Raw genomic sequence first — 18,816 nt, 5'->3', positions numbered from 1 at the left:
CAGTTTTGGTAAGTTTTGCAAATAAATCATTAATAGCCAAATCACATACTGAAGAAAGGGATGTTATTTTTATCAAATACAATACAAGATTCAGTCAAAACTAAATGTTCTTTGAAACTCCAAAAACTAGCATATAAATTTTAACGATATGAACAATGTATACTTGTATAATAAAAATACAGGAATTTATAAACCTCACGTTTTAGTTGCACTAGCAAACGAAAAATAGTCATACAAGTATTACCCACTGCTGTAGAGCAAAAGTTTTATTTTTTTCACAGCGAGGTCAAATAGCAAATAAAATCATGTAGTTACGGCGCCGCTTGCAATGCCAAATATTTTGTTATTTTAGATAAAATCTCTAAATGTACGAGTTCTTTAGTTCAAAATTGTTTGCCCTGAACAAGGTCACACGTTTACATTATTATCACTAACTGCGTTAGTTTTGCCCTTTAATTTGAGGCCCTTAATTTTCCTGAGGGTCGGGTCACGGGAACACATTTCACCGGATTGAAATACGTGGGATATTTTTGTGACGAATATTTCAATTAACTGAAATGAGGTGGGTTACTGTAATTATAGATAGCATGTTTCACAATGGAGCTTGTGAGCTAATGTTCTGAAATAATAGAATTTGTTAAATTAAACATTTTTCTATCTAAATTTATCTAAAAAATTAATAATGGAAGTGCTGCTTTATATGCGGCAATATTGTTCGATTATAGATAGGTAATGCATTGACATACAGATGACCTCTATGAATATAATTTTACAATTATATATTTACATTATGTTAATTTAATATTTTTACAATAAAAACAAATATTTACAAGACTTTTAAAATACTTTTACAACGAGATCGTGATAAAATCCATGGAAATCAGCATATTCAACGCAAACATAATAAGTTTTTTAAACAATAAAAAATATTCTTACAATTATATCACATTTCTTTACAAAATCCCTTAAATTATATGTACAGTAAATATAATACATATATCGGTTATTCAACAGACCGTGAATGTAATTTTGAATATGTACATTGTGGTTTCAATTGAATAGAAAGTGCATAATAGCCGAACAAATATCTCATTTATTTAATCTCTTCAATAATAATGCGGCTAACGCAAATGACAGCTTATTTATACAAAGCTTGGCATTCAGACGTTGAAAGTAATTGAATCCAGGAATTAAATCGGCCGTATGCACTGCGGAATCCAATTTACTTTTATAAGATCAAATAATATAAAGAGCAAACTCATAAGGCCGAATAAAATCAAACGTCCCTAAAACTCAATCGGGACGTGAAGCGTAACAAATATCGCAAAATATTTATTATTACTTATCCTTACCCTAACAATAAAAGTAATGATAGGAGGAAAACTGAAATATTTATGCCGACCGGCGAAATAGACGATGTTGTTATGAGATTCCTATAATCCTTCGCCTCGTTTTGAGATGGGTAAGTGTAGGTTCTGTCGGTGACGCTCTTAACCTCGGCGGGACAAGGCAATAACTCCACGGGTATTTGTAATAACGTTCTTTCGTTATCACCTCTCACTCTCTTTGGTTCATCCAAATAACTCTCATCGATTTCGTCGTGAAATTCATCTGTGTTGTCTACATCGTCTCTTATTTTATCACTGTCTATATTATTTTTAGTATCGATCCTCTCGTAATAAGTAAAGTGTGAATTTGGTGAGAGATCAGAGTTGAATTTACAAACGAAGTTCTCGAAGGACGTTCTAACTTTGCTACTCTTCGTCTCGTGGCGTAGTTTGTGCATCCAAGCCAAATGGCAGTCACAATCGAAGTCGTTTCCTGCAACAGTCCGTTTCTTATTAAATTCAATACAACTCGAATCATGATATTTTCAGTACAAAATTTATCGTTATTAATCTTATATTCTATTTGGAATGAGAAATGCTGGAGAAAGAAAAGTACTTAATTAATTTAAATCGTATAATTTTCTTCGTTCAAGTCAGGAAGCACTGAAAAATTAAATTATTTAGTGAATTGAGCATTTATATTTCTATTGAATGAGGTGAATGTGAAATTAACTTTAATGAACTTATTAATAACGTAATAAAATATCAACCAACCTTCTAGAAAGATGTAGCTTTTCTGAAGTTTTAAGTTGTCGTAAATTGGGCGCAGGTTTTCAAATGTAAATCTCTTTAATTTATTATGTCGTAAATCCAAAGCTGACAAACCTCGAACTCCTTCGAACAATCCATCAACTAAAGTTATCAATCTATTATGACTTAAGCTCAATTTCTTTAACTGTGAAAGACCATCGAATGTTCTCTGTGCCAAAATATAAATTTCATTATAATCTAACAATAGTTCTTGGAGGTTCCATAGCTCGATAAATGTAAATGAATTTAAAATAGCTATCTTATTTTTCCTTAAGTCTAATCTCTTTAAATTAGCAAGTCCATCGAAACATTCTTTTTTTAATTCACTTATGTTATTCTTATCGATTTCTAACTCTAGTAAATTTACAAGATGCCTGAATGCACCGTCTTCTATGACGCTTATATTATTACTAGTTAAGAAAAGTTTTTGTAGCGCTGGGAGCTCATAGAAGGTTTCCGTTTCGATTTTCTTGATTTTGTTCTCATCTAACGTCAGTACTGTGAGATTAGGCAGGTTGAAAAACGCATGTTTGCTCAAAACAACTATTTGATTTTTGGTCAATGTCATTTCGCGAACAGAAGTTACGTTCACGAATGTGTATGACTCAATCTTAGGTATCGAGCTGTACTTTATGCTAAATTGTGTCAATTTTCGCAGATATCTTAGCACTCTCGTGGGCACGAAGCTCAGTCCCCCATCGGCACGTACGTTGAATGCGAGCGTTTCTATGTTCATTTGTGAAGTGAAGCTTGACCACAAAGGGTCCGCTCTGTCTATGCCTCCATTGAACACCCAGCATTCTGTTTTAATAGCTTCGTTTATATCTTGGCTATTTTCGCAGTAGCAGTGCACTTTGGAGTCTCTGTCGCTTATGTCGCAAATATTGATTGCAGTTTGAACTATTTTTTCCTTTTGCTTCCTTCTATTGGCGTGCAGGGAATCTATTGCGATGAGCAACAGTAGCAAGGCAGCGGGTATCTTTTGAGCCCGCATACCTTCTACCTGGAACAAAAAGAAAATAATATATTAACAACAAATTAATATTTCTCATTAAAGTTGTCGGTATCAACAAAATTCCTTTCATAGTTCGAGTGTCGTTTACCGAATTAATTTCATTTCGCCAAAAGTGTATTCAAAAAATTTGCAGTGCGGTTTTTGAAATAACATTTTCTATGGCGTGTATTTGGATAGCAATTTGCATTGAAAGCCAACCCCAGGTTGTGAAAATTTAAATATATACATTTAAATATATGCTAATAATGTAATGTCGGTGTATTTAATAACGGTAGGGAATGCTCGGCTAGCTGTCGCTTAGTTGTGTTTACGGGAAATGTTGGGAACACCTGTTATTCTTGTTTCTACAACGATCGTGAAATTTATGTCGTCACATGATTTATATTCAAAGGTTAATATTAAACGTTCGTTCATTCATAACGCTACACAAAATTAGATGTGAAATTTCATTTGAGTGCTTTGGTTTATTTGATGTGCGAATATGTTATTCATTCGGTACGAAATTTTTGCGCTGCTTATGTATTGATTTTACATTCATTTTACATAACATATTCTAATTAGCTTATATTATTATTTCTTATACTTATTCATAAGTATCTTTATTTATATATTATACCTAGTAGTAGGTAGAAGGTATTATATTCAGATATTATGATGTGAAAACATTAAGCTGTGGTTTATTTGCAATAAACTTTGGTTTAACATTTCCCCTTGATTAGAGCTGACTATTAACGTTGAAAATGTTTCATTTTACGAGTTTAATTTGAATTTGCTTTAGATAAACAATTACTATTATTTTATCAGAGTGATTAAAAATATTTACAACTAAGGTCAGGAAAACTGAGCCGAATTTTAATGGGCAAAAGGTTTAACGGGAATTAAATAGGTACAAGGGATCCATAAATAGCTTTAATTAAGGTTTCTAATTGAAACTGCGATCTCAAACTGTTATTGTTGAGATTTACCGCCGCTTTGTTAAATAGTTAAACAGATCTGTATTACAGAAATCTTAATTTTAATGGGTGAAATGTTTTACTGATTTGAGAAGTTATTGACGTATAAGGAAATAAATAAATTGTTACCAATTTGAAATAAATAAATTGTTACCAATTTATTTATTTATTTATTTAAGACACGATAAAGCTGGCGTGATCCCTCGATTAGGAACTAAATATTATGTGGTCATTTTCTAAATACAATGATTTATAAAATGTTTTTACCATCATTATAGTGTAAATAATTATTAAATTACACGTTCGTTGATTTTACGTGAGAGAGTAAAAAAAGATTTAGCAATAATTTAGTTAGTTGATCAGATTCTTCAAAATAAACACCTATTATGAAGGAATAAATGCTTTCAAAATGTACGTAATAAACGATTCTAATTACATAACATAAAACGTTTCAAGAAAATAGTGGTAAATATAACACAACAGACAGTCATTATTTGTCACTTACTTCGATATTAACGATATATTTTGTGTAGGTACTTAAAGTCAGGAAATATAAATATATTATTAGAAATCGTTTATACTGGTAATCATTACAATAAGCTATTATTGTAATATGAAAATACTGGCAGGTATGGAAGCCTTTCTACCTTCATTTTCATTTTCACATAATTTCATTGTTTATAAAAATCTAAGATATAAAAAGTCAAATTGCATTCACACTAAAACATCTTAGACTGCCGACTGATTTGCATGATGCATTACTATACTTTTAACCTTACATTGTTCATACACTTTAAATTGACTTTAATCTATAAAAATACGGTTATTTATAGGCAAAAGATGTTGGCCGAATAAACAGGTCTAAATCCAGACAGGCGGATGTCTGAGGCTTCAGTCGTAGTCACGGTTGAATGTTCTCACGCCCAGTGACTTTCTAAAGGCCAATAGAGCGAAAAGCAACTGACAATTTGATAAAAATATAACGGTTCGTTGCCCCGAAACAATTTACAGTTGTGTAGAAAATACATGTTATTTGTAGTTGACATAGGCTACGTAAATTTTGAAGCATTTTGTGTCACTGCCTGTCACGCTATACATATTTGCAATTTGATTGAAGTAGTAAATCCATGGAACTAGGTCATTTATTTAACATCTTTGATGTATTATGAAATTATTGTTGTGTGTTTGTGTGTGTTGAAATAATTAATGCTTTCTTTCTTTCAAATCTATGAAAAATAGCTAGTTGCAGGCTGCAGCACTTATTACGAAAGAGCAAGTAAACTTTTAATAAAATACCTTTACATCATCATTATAATAACAATTACTAAAATCAATTGAGTAATAATTTGCAGTGGTACGCATTAATATATAAACAATTAACAAAAGAATATAAATCAATATTATTGCACACCTAGCGTATTCCCATTACTATAATCAAATTTCATTCAACGCAACTTTTACCGAAAAGTTACGTAAACCAGCCAACTCATGTGAAGGTAACCTGTATAAACCAACCTAGGAAACCAACCATTACATAAACATGTGACATCATTATGCCAATCTAGAGCAATTTGTAGTCAAAAGATAAAAGTCTCTCAGATAGGAGAGGAAGGTAAACTTTGAGTTAATTACTTTAGTTTCCAAATCTCCATTCACCATTCGAGACGTGACAACATTTGAACAAATTCGACTTAATTTAGAATGAAATGCTTCAATTACAAAAACGAAGAAAATTGATTTATGACGTCATTAATTATTACTGCTATCTTAGAGGATATTTATAGGCTTTGAAACTGGAGATTGACAGTTTCTTAGTGCTCGATTGTCTAAAGACTAGTTCGAGTTAATTAACTGCCCGTTCTCGAGTTATAGTTATCTGACGTGGAAATTGGTCGGATTTTATTATAAATTGAGTCGCTGTTGATTTTTAACTTCGTTACATGAACAGATTGAAGTTACGGAAACATGTTAGTTAAATTGTATTTTTGTAACAGGAACTTTATTAATGAAAATGATAATGTTAAAGTTCTCAGGTTATTAAAACTGATTTGTTTCTTCATGCTATTAAAATTGTTTGTGTGTGATATGTTTGTGAAGATATCTTGGAAAAAAAAATGTAGGTAAAATAATATACCTTATGAAAGTTGAACATTTGTATTTTAAATATTTCAAAATAACTGTGCTCGATCATCGACAGTCATTATTGTGTCCCAATAAATCAAACGTATACGCTGTAAAACAAAACAAAATCAAAAATACACATTCGCACCTATTTTTCAATAAAATAACAGAGAATTTTGTCCTAAATATTTTACATTTCAACATAATTCCCGCGTGATATTCGTAGAGGGGCATCGTATCGTAAAATCGCATGACCATAAGCCTATTGCAGGCGAATAAAGATGTCCATATGCGCTCAGAATGCTTCAGAAATGGCTTTAAACTTTAAGCGAATATAGCCTTTATAGTTACAGCTACATGTAGTTGGAGTGATTAATATCCTTTGATATATTATGAATATACGAAACAATATGATTTTATCGTTAGAGTGACTTACTCTTTGGATTTGTTGAAGTAAATACAAGAACTATAAATCCGGAGTGACATTAAAATTTTAATGCTGTTAAAGTATTCGTGTAAGAGCCGTTATAATTAGAAAATGTTTTAACACAGAAAATATTTTTATCAATAGATATCGATTTCGATAGAGATCAGTTATCCATGTATCATTACATCATATTTTAGGGAACATGCAATATGTACTAGTTATTGTTAAAATTATCCGTTAATGCAATTAATGTATAAAGCATATTATTGCATTGTAAAAGCTCACCCAAAGTAATATGTGAAACTCATCTCCAAGCTTAAATAGTTATTTTCCCGCACTATAATATATATGCCACAAAAAAGGGAAAAATACGCTGGCAACATTGTACTTGAAAGCTGCACAAAGAGACGACGGAAAGTATTTTTTTTTAATCAAAAGTCCGGATGCAAGCGCTTGACTTCAGAACGTAGATTTGAAAAATTTAGCATTTGTAAACGAAACGAATGTGTTTTGACTCTGTGCTGGTACACGGGTTCGAAATTGAATTTTAAAATTAAACGACCAATGGCGATTCGACTTATTTAGATCCGGGTCTAGTTGGTAAAAGGAATCTAGAATTCGGTGTTGCTATCTAGTAAATACAATTTTGCCCTAAATTATGTAAATATTGTATTATTTAAAAACCAATTTTAGTATGTTAAAATTAACAATTGTGATCTAATAGTAGACTAACAAGCTGTGAAAGTGGACGAATGCCGATAAAGTGTAAAATATAAAAACAATCTGTTTTATCAAAAAATACTGATAAAGTTTGATAGCTTATTTAACAAGAAATCGGAAAGAAAATTCGAGGCGAAGAAACAAGCAAAATAGAAAGATAATAATTGAGACAAATCCTAATAAAAGATGAAATTTTTCGTTCGTCAAACAATTGGCATGATTGGCTTTGAAGGTATTTTACAAATGTCTATAAATTTCTATAAATATATTCTTGTTATATAACAGGATTATCTTCAATGAAATATGTCTCTAAAATTAGAAGATTCAAACCATTATGATTGTTATCGTACAGATTAAGGGCTAAATTGTTAAGTACTTGACCTTTCTACAACGTTGGAAACTTTGAAATAATATTATACATTATACATTGCGTTGCCTAATATTATTACGCAACTATAAACTAATTTCAATGAATATTTGAATACATTTGTATAAATATCTTAAAATTAAAGACGTAGGTCGTAGATACTCTACTATTTTAAACTGCGTTTTTGATAAATTGAGTCGTATTACACATCTCAATTTTAGATAATAACAGTTTACTAAATACACACTACATTAATACTAAAATATATAAAAAATATCTTAAATCTATACGAAAAGTCACAAAATCTGAAAGTCGGTCGTTGGAATAACAAAAAGTTTAATCAAAAACCCAAACCACAGGAGAAGCCATTTGTATTATATATTTTTGTCCAATGAAGTCGTAACTTATAACAATGCCAGAATAGTTTACGACTTGTTACAACTTGTACATCGTTTAATTAATTTGTAGTGACAAAAGGCAACTCTGTTTTGTCACGAGACTTATGTAACCCGTTAGTCACTGCTCTCTTGATTTTAAGATGAATAGTGTATGGCTTCTGTTATTACACTGTAGTTATCATTCTGTGTTCTCTATTAAAATGTGAATGGAACAAAGAGTTATAATCAATGTCTAGTTATTGTTCGGGGTCAAATATCTCGATTAGCGTGAAGTTTCAAAGCGTGTCTGTAGCTTAGATAATTTTGAAATTCTTATTAGCTTTAGCCATAAATATATGCGTAAATATGCGCAATATTATGTTTAACCCTTCCTATCATAAAGTGACAATTTCACATAGTAAGCACTTTAGGAAATGTATTTATAATTATTAAGTATACCTATTTACAAGTATTCTGTGTTTTCTTTTTGGCACTAGCGTGACGTAACGCACCTTTATTTTAATCAATAACATAATATCTCTTTACGATATGAACCAGTATTTCTTGAGATTAAATTATTCAAAGGATCATTCAAATGAACTTTGCACTTTTTAAATTCCGCAAATACGGTGTATTATAGTTGTCTTTAAAAAAAAACAACATGTCTCGCATCTGTGATATTAACCTCCACGTAGAAATGTAATGGCCACGTTTACATAAATTTCGTCCTCTATACCGCCATTTTGTTTTGATTATATTTTTTATTCTACACATTACATTTTATAAGCAATAATGAGCCCATTTGTTTAGATTATTTCCAATAAAACTATTTAGAAACAATTTTGCTCGTGTATTTGTCCCGTTCGAATAAGCGTTTTACCTGAATGCGTATTGCTAATATGTATTTCATTATTTAATCAATAATATTATTGAAAATCTTCAAATTCCATTACATACTTAAAAATCAAACGTTATAATATTATCAGAATGCGAAATGAAGAGATGTTATATTACATTCAACTTAAAGTTATTGAGCAATTAATTGATTTAAAGATGAACCTACAACAATCAGCAAATCAGCTTTGTATACATTTATATACAAATACATAGGTAGTATACATTGAGATAATATTACTACGTATGGAGGAGAACCACGAACAAAATCTGTGCGCCATTTTTTTGCTCTAACTAAGTTTTAAAAATTATTATCTAGTTAGGTACTTACCGATAAAAGTTATTCCTTTGCACTTTTCCGTATTATTTGTATTATTTGTGCAATATCGTAACACACATGAAGGCATATTTGATGCGTTTCACTTAAAAAAAATAAAAAAATGAGCGTGCAGTTACGCCATAATATGGCGTATGTTGAGCGGAACATAATGATGTAGGCGGTGTCGTCTCCGTATGTATATCTCAATGGTAGTATATAATATTTTATTCCTTCACTATGATCCTTAATATATATCCAATATCCATAGCTCGACATAAACTCTATTGGCTGAGTGGTTGAGCTGGGAACCACAAATCAGTGGCCTGAGCAACATTGGGAGTAATTTTGGTCTACCACGTCGGTATTATATTGACAGGCTATCTGCAGATGTTAAGGTTAATATTCAAGATTATTTTCTATATCACTGATACTATGTGTTACCGACAAATTAAGATTTTAAAGACTTAAATAAGGTTAAATATATGAAAATGAATGAATTCTAACATGTGGAGGGTAATATAGATATTTATACCTTTAAAGAAAACACTAGATTACTTGTAAATACATTTCGTAAGTGCTTTTTATATTGAATTATCACTTTATGATAGCTAGAGTGAAGTAGCTCCATAATTTAGATATATTGGTGCCTATAAGATGATGGTTTATAATCGTGAACAGTTTATTTTGTGTATGTATTGTTGTAAAAAAAATCTTTATTAAAATGTCTGTCAATAAAACAAAACGCATCATTAAATCACTAACTAATGATCGTATTAAAACACCAATATAGTACAACTATACCGAAGAAAAGCGGCTTTACATAACAACGGTATTATCCAACAGATTGTTTCGACTCCGACTATGGTGTCGGTCATAAATAATTCAAGTCAGTCAACTATAGGTACCCATTTCTTACTTATGGGTGGCCAAAACTTACCCTGGCCGATTTGTCGAACTCCCCGCTAACATAGAATAATAAAACAAAACTTTATCGATTCCAACTGTATCCTATAGTCGTTCCAGATGGTATTATAATAATTTTAGAGTTTATTGGGCGTCTATTATTCACTTTTTATTGTTCTTACGGTCAGGCTATGAAATATATACTGTTAAGGCAGCGCTTATAAAACATGTGCGGGTCGGTTTGGGTCGACGAATTATGCATCTGCCTATTCCGATTGTTTTATGTTCGGGCGGTATATTTTAGCCAGTTTTTACGTTACTTTAAATTTATAGCAAAATGGTAGTCTTATCAAAATATACTTTCGTTTTTTTATCTATTTAAAATTATTTTATTTCGCCATTTTTATTTAGTTCTTGATTAATAAGAACAGCGATAAAAATAACAAACACGCACAGATGAGTTAAAATCTGTGTGTGCTAAATAATCAATGCTCTACGAATGCTACGACAATGTCTACGACGTAGCTGCTGATCCAATAAGACATCGGCAAAACGAGCTGCAGCGTGAAACTTTGTAGTTTGATTATACACACATATTAGTTATACATCGACTAACATACACAGATCTAGCTTCAATAATAATTATTATGAAATTCATTTTCTTATCTTGCTTATATAGATTTAGTTCGTAAGCGTATTACGAATCCTCTTGACTATATTAATTACCCATTATGCTAATACGTCACTACCCCCTAATCAAAACAATTCCACTAAACAGTATATCTAGTAATGCACAGTAACACTGCATTGGACTACCGCCAAGTCCAATGATTTTAATATTTGAATATGTATTTGATGTATGTCACATCGGGGACCAGAGTTAACCACAGGCGGGCTTTTAACTGAATGGACTTCCCTTTTTGTGATATCGCATTGCATAAACTTTAAATACATTTAAAATGTTTATGCTGCTCTGGGTTTGAGCGTCGCATCTAGGTATACGTAACCTTTGAAACTTCGTCGAACTATGTTAGTCTGTCGCTGTAAATAGTTGTTTAAAACGCAGTATTTTGTAAGTGTTTTAGAAGTCTTATAAAATATTTATACGTTTGAACGTATAAATATTTTATAAGACAACACACGTCAAGTAACACTTGAGTGTTACTTGACATTTTGCATGAAATTCTAGACGTGTATTTCTATATTTATTTGGAGGTAAATGAAGGTAATATGATTCCACCAAAAAGTGAGCAATAAAGTAGAAAAGAAATCGTAATTATTACACATTACTCCACTTCTTTATATTTTGATAAACTGAACCCTACAGCCATAGTACTATTACATAATTATATTTACTAAAATAACGTAAAATCGTGAATATCTTCACGTGTGTGTATTTTTGTTCACTTGTGTTCTTAAAACACAGCATACAATTGAATGAATTTAATTCAAAGTACCCACAAATATGACCTCAGAAAAATAGAGTTATTTCAAGGTTTTTCTATTCGCTATAGCTTCGCAGGTAAAGTTTTTTTTAAGATTTTCAAAATTGTTGACAACTATTTGTATTACTTTCGCACAAACCTTCTCGTAATAATAACGAAAAAGGCAATATTTTAATTAGTTATTTTGTGAGATATTTTATTTACGTTTAAGTTAAATAAAAACCTTAATAGGTTACGGTTAAAAAAATTGAGCAAAAATCTATTAATGTAAATTGGGTGAACAGAGTTTTACGCTAATCATCAAATATTATAATAACTTTAGAAAATATGTGTGTTTTTGTATAATTCAATAGTTAACTAAAATCACACAGAATATAATACTACACTAAAATACAGAAGACACAGAATAAATCCATTTTCGTACTTGCAACGTATAGTGATATTCTTGTGAGTGATTCGCGGATTTTTATTCCAAGCACGTGCTCTCTGTTGAGAGAGACATTAGTAAAATTACTAGTGAAATTACAGACTTGTAAAAATATTCACAATACGACTTTTTGTTATTTCTACACTGGCATAAATTTATGTTGTTCCTAAAAATTGAACAGTGTCGACCCATTTTACATTGTAGCTTAAGTTAAAGAAGTTTTTCAAATGTTTTCTAAATTCTATATCAACATATTTAAATTAAAATTATATATCTAGATATAAAATTATCTTAAATTATATATCTGTCTAAATTACGTCTATTAGAAGTTTATTATAATCGATATAAGCAAAGCGTATAGATCGTACTAAAGTAACAATTTCCCATTGTATTTTTTTCCCAATGTACTTTGTTACATTAATCGATTCTTATTTATTCAAATATAGATTAGGTATTTAATAATGACTGTAACATATACATTTCTTACCAGAATTTCATAGTGCAATGTATTTTTAAGCTTTTGTTCAATCGCTGTAATCCACAACACTATTACAACAATACACAATATTGCAATATAGTCATGAATAATTATTATGCAGCGTCAACTGACAGTCTGAAGGGTCTATTAATTTCGCATCAGGTAATATTATCTTGACCCCATTTAAAACCGTTCAAATATTCAAATTGAAAACGGTACAAACAGTCAAACTCAGACGTTCGATACGGTACCGAGCACCGAGATTTTATTGAAAAAATAACATGCCACTTATAGGTGAAACTATAAAAATATATTGCAAATAAAATTTTATTTAATTTCCACATATTCTGTATGGAGATATTGTGATAATATTGGTTACAATATTTTTGTATTTTGAGGTAAACAATAACCATTCGACAGGGGAGACTTCATAATTGGAAAATGCAGATTTTTGTTGTTTCTCTTGATAATAAAATGCAAAATAGATTCTTGTTTTGTTTTTATCGATATTTCTCTTATTGTCTGGGGGCAGAGTATCGAGTCTGTGTAGATAATATGATTTTATTTTCACATTCACTTGATATTCCAACAAAGGCTCGTAACGAAGGAGTCATAAAAAATTCCCTACGTATTATAAAACAAAGTTGCCCGCTGCGTCTGTTTCATTGTTCATTCAGTTAAAAACTAGTGAATTTAATAACTAGCGATTATTCATTTTTAATAATTAATTTAGGTAAAAAATACCTACCTGAGTAAAAGTTATTCAATATATTTAACTTACGACGCTTACATATTTTATCGGTGTAGATTTATTCATTATTTACAAACATTTTTAAAATTAACAAGATTAGAATAGGAAATATTTTCAAAACATCTCTATCGGAGCATATCCGGGTCAAACCAGTCTATAATAATTGTATAAAACTATACTCTGTACTGTATTTTTTAATTTAACTATGCATTCATAAACAAAAAAATGAAATAGTTGACATTTTTATTTCAGTTTTGGTTGAAAATAAAAACAAGAGCGTTTTACGTATACAGCAATAAACCTTCAATTGATTAAATAAATAAAACAAGTAATTAAATCGCGACAAAACTTTTGCGTTGCGAAAATTAATACTTCGCTCTATTAATGACGTCACAAGCCTCTATTCAATCGTGAAACATGCAATACAAATTGGAAAATCCTTCCACAGTATTAACAGCAAATCGTAACTAACTTCAGAGCGCTCACGTGAAAAATCGTTTTGTATCAATAAAATTTTTCATCAAACCGTTTGTTCTGACATGCGATATAATTGAAACCGCGAAATTTAAGCTGTCGATAAACTAATTGCAATTGTGATTTACCACTATCAAAATAGTGGGTTATTTGTCGGAATATTTGTTGTTGCATGCATGTTGATAGTCGACAAAGTAATGCTGGTGGCAAGTTTTAAAATAATAATATCTTTAATTGGTTAATGTAGGTTTACGAGTTTTAGCGAGGAGGATACAGCGGACCACACGCTGAGTGTGTGTCCTGCGTGGTCCGTGGCTAGACAGCGACTGGTCGCTGCTGTGGGGCCGGATCTCTCGCTCCCGTCCTTGGTTCGCGCCATGGTTGGAGGCTCCAGGTCCTGGCGTGCGGTGGTCGCCTTCTGTGAGGAGGTGATGGTGCGAAAAGAGGAGGCGGAGCGGGTTCGTGAGGGGAACCCTCTCGCGGACCCGATGCGGCGCCGGCGACCCTTTAGGCGCCGACGCCGAGTCGCGGTCGCTAGCGATCGCGACCTGCCTCCCTAGCGAAGGGCTCTGGACGATGGACCGGGGACATGCTCCATCGTCCGGGGCAGTGAGGTGACATGAGACGTGTTCCGCTCATGCCGCCTCGCAGAGGAAGGAGGAGGCGCGCACGCGCGCAGCCGTAGGTGGTAACGGAGGTGGGCCCGTAACCGGGCGTCCGCTGCCAGGGTCGTGGACGATTTCTAAGAGTACCCGCGGCCCCGGCTAACTGCGCGGCTCGACGGAACACAGTGGGGTTTTAGTCGGTAAGAATCCGACATAACCCTTGGCTCCATCCTCGGGGGCCGTGGGTATCTTTCGAAGATTTCCCCACTATAAAAAAAAAAAAAAAAAAAAGGTTTACGAGTTTTGAAATATTTTATTTAAATTTTTCAAAGTGAAATTAAAGAAGGTTATTGTAATACAGTTATTATAATTTGATGATATTGTATTACTTGTGTTGTTTAGATTGGGTTCCATCTGTGATTTTTGGACTTATAAGTAATTAAAAATCATTATAAAATAATGTTTAGATGTCAGCATGATATTTCAATAACAATACCTATCCATAATTGTAATTAATTCCAAACAATTTTGTATACATCATAGTTGTTCCTGTATTTTCGTATTTACAAACGAACTTTACGTAAGCATGACACGGTCAAACTAATTGCCAAAACCACAACACACTCCACTATACATTAAGACGGTTGTATGTTTTTGTTTTTCTTAACGCTAAAATGTTCAGCATTTAGACTTAAGTGCTTCCCGCATTCAGGCAGAATACGGAATATTTCCTCCGAGTCTTAGAGAGCAAGAATTATAATTTCTAAAAGGCACTCCTTATTTACTTTAATGAGAAGAAAAACTTACTCGAGTGGATTGAGTTAAATGCAAACCGTCACTTTGTGAACGTTTACATGCAGGAATGGAACTTGTAAATTATGAGAACATGCTGTTAGTTTTAAATGGTTTAAATTCATATTTTAACTTTAATTTGAGCCTAGGTATATATACCTTCTTGTTATTAGACTTCCACATATTTGATACAATACTCTCTGATATTAACTCTCTCTACGATATTATCTCATACCATAGTAGTAGATAATATCAGAAAACTTGTAATAGGTTTACAAGTTTTTTGACCAGATTAAAAAGAGTATTGATGTAAGTATTTTCACCATTTATAAAAGTACAATTTTATAGGAAAATTTATCTATTAATCTTCTTATATATAAAACTAGCGACTCGCCCCGGCTTCGCACGGGTGCAATGCTGATACTAAATACACTACAGAAAAATTGTGAACGTTTAGTTGTATAGGTATAAAAATATAGCGGCCCGCTCCGGCCTCCGGCATCGCACGGGTATAAAATACATAGCCGGGCGGCCGCAAACGCTACGTCCTGCAATTTTTAAATCTGTAATATCTTCGAAAATATTCACTTAAATCATACGGTGTAAAGGGCCATATAGATCTATATTAAATGAACAATGTATCCATGGTATTTAATTGGTTAAGGATTAATGCTGTATTGGTTAAAATCGCTTCGAAAATTAGCCATTATTTGTCGTAAAAAGTAAATGACAAAAAAAAGTTATTGTGGGTTATCCATAAGAGATAGACATATACCATCGCGGACTTTTCTGTAGACCTTTTCAATGTGTATAATACTTAGTACATTATTTTGATAAAACTCGTAGGGTTCAGCCTGCGTTTGCAATGTAAGCGGAATAAATGTAATTTTTTACGACATCACATTAGAAACCTCAAAAATAACAGTACTTCTCCACTACTTAATGGATCTTATTATACATATAAACCTTCCTCTTGAATCACTCTATCTATTAAAAAAAATCGCATCAAAATCCGTTGCGTAGTTTCAAAGATTTAAGCGTACAAAGGGACATAGGGACATAGGGACATAGGGACAGGGAAAGCGACTTTGTTTTATACTATGTAGTGATTCTCGTGTCACAATGTTAGTCTGCTTACTCCTCCGAAACGGGTGGACCGATTCTTATGAAATTTTCTGTGCATATCGGGTAAGTCTGAGAATCGGCCAACATTTATTTTTCATATGTACCACGGGCGAAGCCGGGGCGGACCGCTAGTATCTACATAAAAAAATATTTTATTCATATTTATCTAATAAAATATAGAAAATTAAGTTTTTTATTGAAAACTGCTTCTATCTTTTGAATATCAGTAATTTTACCTTTTGTAAAATTAATCTGGATTAACTCTAATATTGGTAAGTAATATTGAGATACTTAAACTATTAATGCTAATTGGCTTAGTGTAAGGAGCTTATTTTCATGGAAATTTCATAACGTATTTTTCATTAAATAATAGCCTCCTACTTTAATAAATTGTGTTGTTTTGGACGAATATGAAAATATTTATTACATTTTTATGCAAAAGTAGGATTAAGTTAAAATTTAATATGCAAAAAGATTCTTTCCAAGAATAAGTATACATGAGTTATTTTTATCCCGGGACCTTATCTGGTATAACTCTAAATTGTGGACAAAATATATGTATTTAAGACAATATCGCTTAAAAGCTTATTTTGTTTTACATAGTGTATATTTATTAAAATATAATAATCTGCTTACATTATCATTTTTAATGAGACATACTCTCGTTTACCATTGGGATCGAATCTTCAGAATGAATAATAACAATTATAATTAAAATCTGTAATTTATTTATTTACAACATTAACAAAATTACCTTGGCCATCCATTAAATGGATTATCTTTTAAAAGCATGTACGTATACTTTTACTAGATTAACGCCCGCGGCGTCGTCTGCGTTTTCAAAGAAAAACCCGCACAGTTCCCATTTCTGTGGGATTTCCGGGATAAAAGTAGCCTATCCAGCTACCTACATACCAAATTTAATTGTAATCGGTTTAGTAGTATTTACGCGAAAGAGTAACAAACATCCATCCTCACAAACTTTCGCATTTAAAATATTTATTAGAATTTTTAGGATTAGGATTAATAGCATATTATCTTTAATCTTTAACCATTAAGAATCAACGTATACTAAGTCATTATCTCATTTACTAATTCATACTCAAAAAACATTTAAAAACAAAATTCGTATCCCCATTTCTCGCATCACAGACAAACCTGAAGAATTATAGCAGAATCAAAACGACAGCTGCTTCGAGTATAAAGGAGTTAGAAACGAATGCCATTCTAGATTTGTGGCCGGGATATAAGACAATTTCTGGAAAAATCTCGTAATGGAACATTCGAGAAAAGATGGTACCAAGCTTAATGGACAGAAACGATCATTGCATAGATAGGCTAAAGAGCTTTGATACTTTCATTACTGCCTACACTACTACATATACTACTATAGTAGAGTTCAGCGTATTTGTTAAACAGATTTGAAATAAAACAGATAAGACTCATATTATTATCATTAACTACCTCTTAATCCATTCAGGAGTCACGGGTAATAAAAAGCGACACAAATTCCGTTAAGTACTTATTGCGAACAAGTCAAGGCGTAAAGAAAGTAATTTTTTCCCCTCCAGTAAACAGCACGTCCCGCTAAGAATGTTAATGACCATAAAAGCCTTTAATAAACATTTAAGAGATAAAATCCTAAATACCTTATCTTGGGTTCAACCGATTAATCTCTAATCTTTTGACCCTCGGGAAATAATTCCAAAATTACTGGTCTCTTTAAACCTCACACACGTACGAAATAAATATCCACAGCTCCATTTAAAGAACAACGAAATACAAATAAAAAGTAAAAATTTTCCAGAAGCGCAAAAGCTAAGGCAATTTCTCAAGTTAAGACAAAAGTTTCTGTCTTTTGAAACTATCATATTTTAACCTGTTTTAACGTTTCGTAAGAAAAATATGAACCAAGATTAATTGCACATTTCTAGGCGCTGTTTGCATAGATTTTTGAATATATAATGTTTTTATAATTTTCCATAAACAAATGTATAAAACAAAGGTCTAGTAGTAGATACATCAAAATTTTAAATGTTCGAGAGGCCATGCTTTGTTCCGAACTGGGTCGAGTATTGACTTTCAATACTGATTCGTATAAAATTGGTAACGAGTTATTACATACAAATAATAATGTATGTTATGAAATATCTGAAATGCTGAATACAATTGAAATTTCGTTAAACATTACAATGAAAAGCGATGAAGGGCTTTTCTCTTAGGTATTGATATTTGTCATAAAATGAAAGTTCATGTACCTATTTAACATATTGATCTAAAAACTTTCTAAAAGAAACTAGAATATCAACTTACTGAATTTGCAACACATACCCCAATTTCCTCTCCTGAAAACATCATTTTTAAAGACTTCGTACAAAATTTATTTTCTAGAGCTTAAAATGTTTCATTTCACATCTATTGATAATACAAATGGCCAAATATTCAGCAGATATGCGAATTTATTGAGGTGTATAAGAACAGCTAA

The 18,816-nt window shown here is 31.7% G+C and overlaps 1 protein-coding gene across 1 annotated transcript; it reads right to left on the bottom strand.

Moving 5' to 3' along the window:
- Positions 1–1,314: 1,314 nt before the first annotated feature.
- LOC149486917 (uncharacterized) lies at positions 1,315–3,138 on the bottom strand. The gene is made up of 2 exons (XM_089697089.1): positions 2,103–3,138; positions 1,315–1,821 (listed from the first exon to the last, which is right to left on the bottom strand). Exons 1-2 carry the CDS (start codon positions 3,130–3,132, stop codon positions 1,349–1,351), a joined length of 1,503 nt encoding a protein of 500 aa, XP_089553215.1. The 5' UTR covers positions 3,133–3,138; the 3' UTR covers positions 1,315–1,348.
- Positions 3,139–18,816: the final 15,678 nt, after the last annotated feature.

The sequence above is a fragment of the Colias philodice genome, chromosome 7 (genome assembly GCF_061535455.1).
Source record: "Colias philodice isolate Cphi_HAF_F1 chromosome 7, ilColPhil1 Martin Lab GWU primary, whole genome shotgun sequence".
Taxonomy (NCBI): Eukaryota; Metazoa; Arthropoda; class Insecta; order Lepidoptera; family Pieridae; genus Colias; species Colias philodice.
Note: the sequence above shows the minus strand (reverse complement) of the source record. Positions and strands in the feature narration are given on the sequence as shown.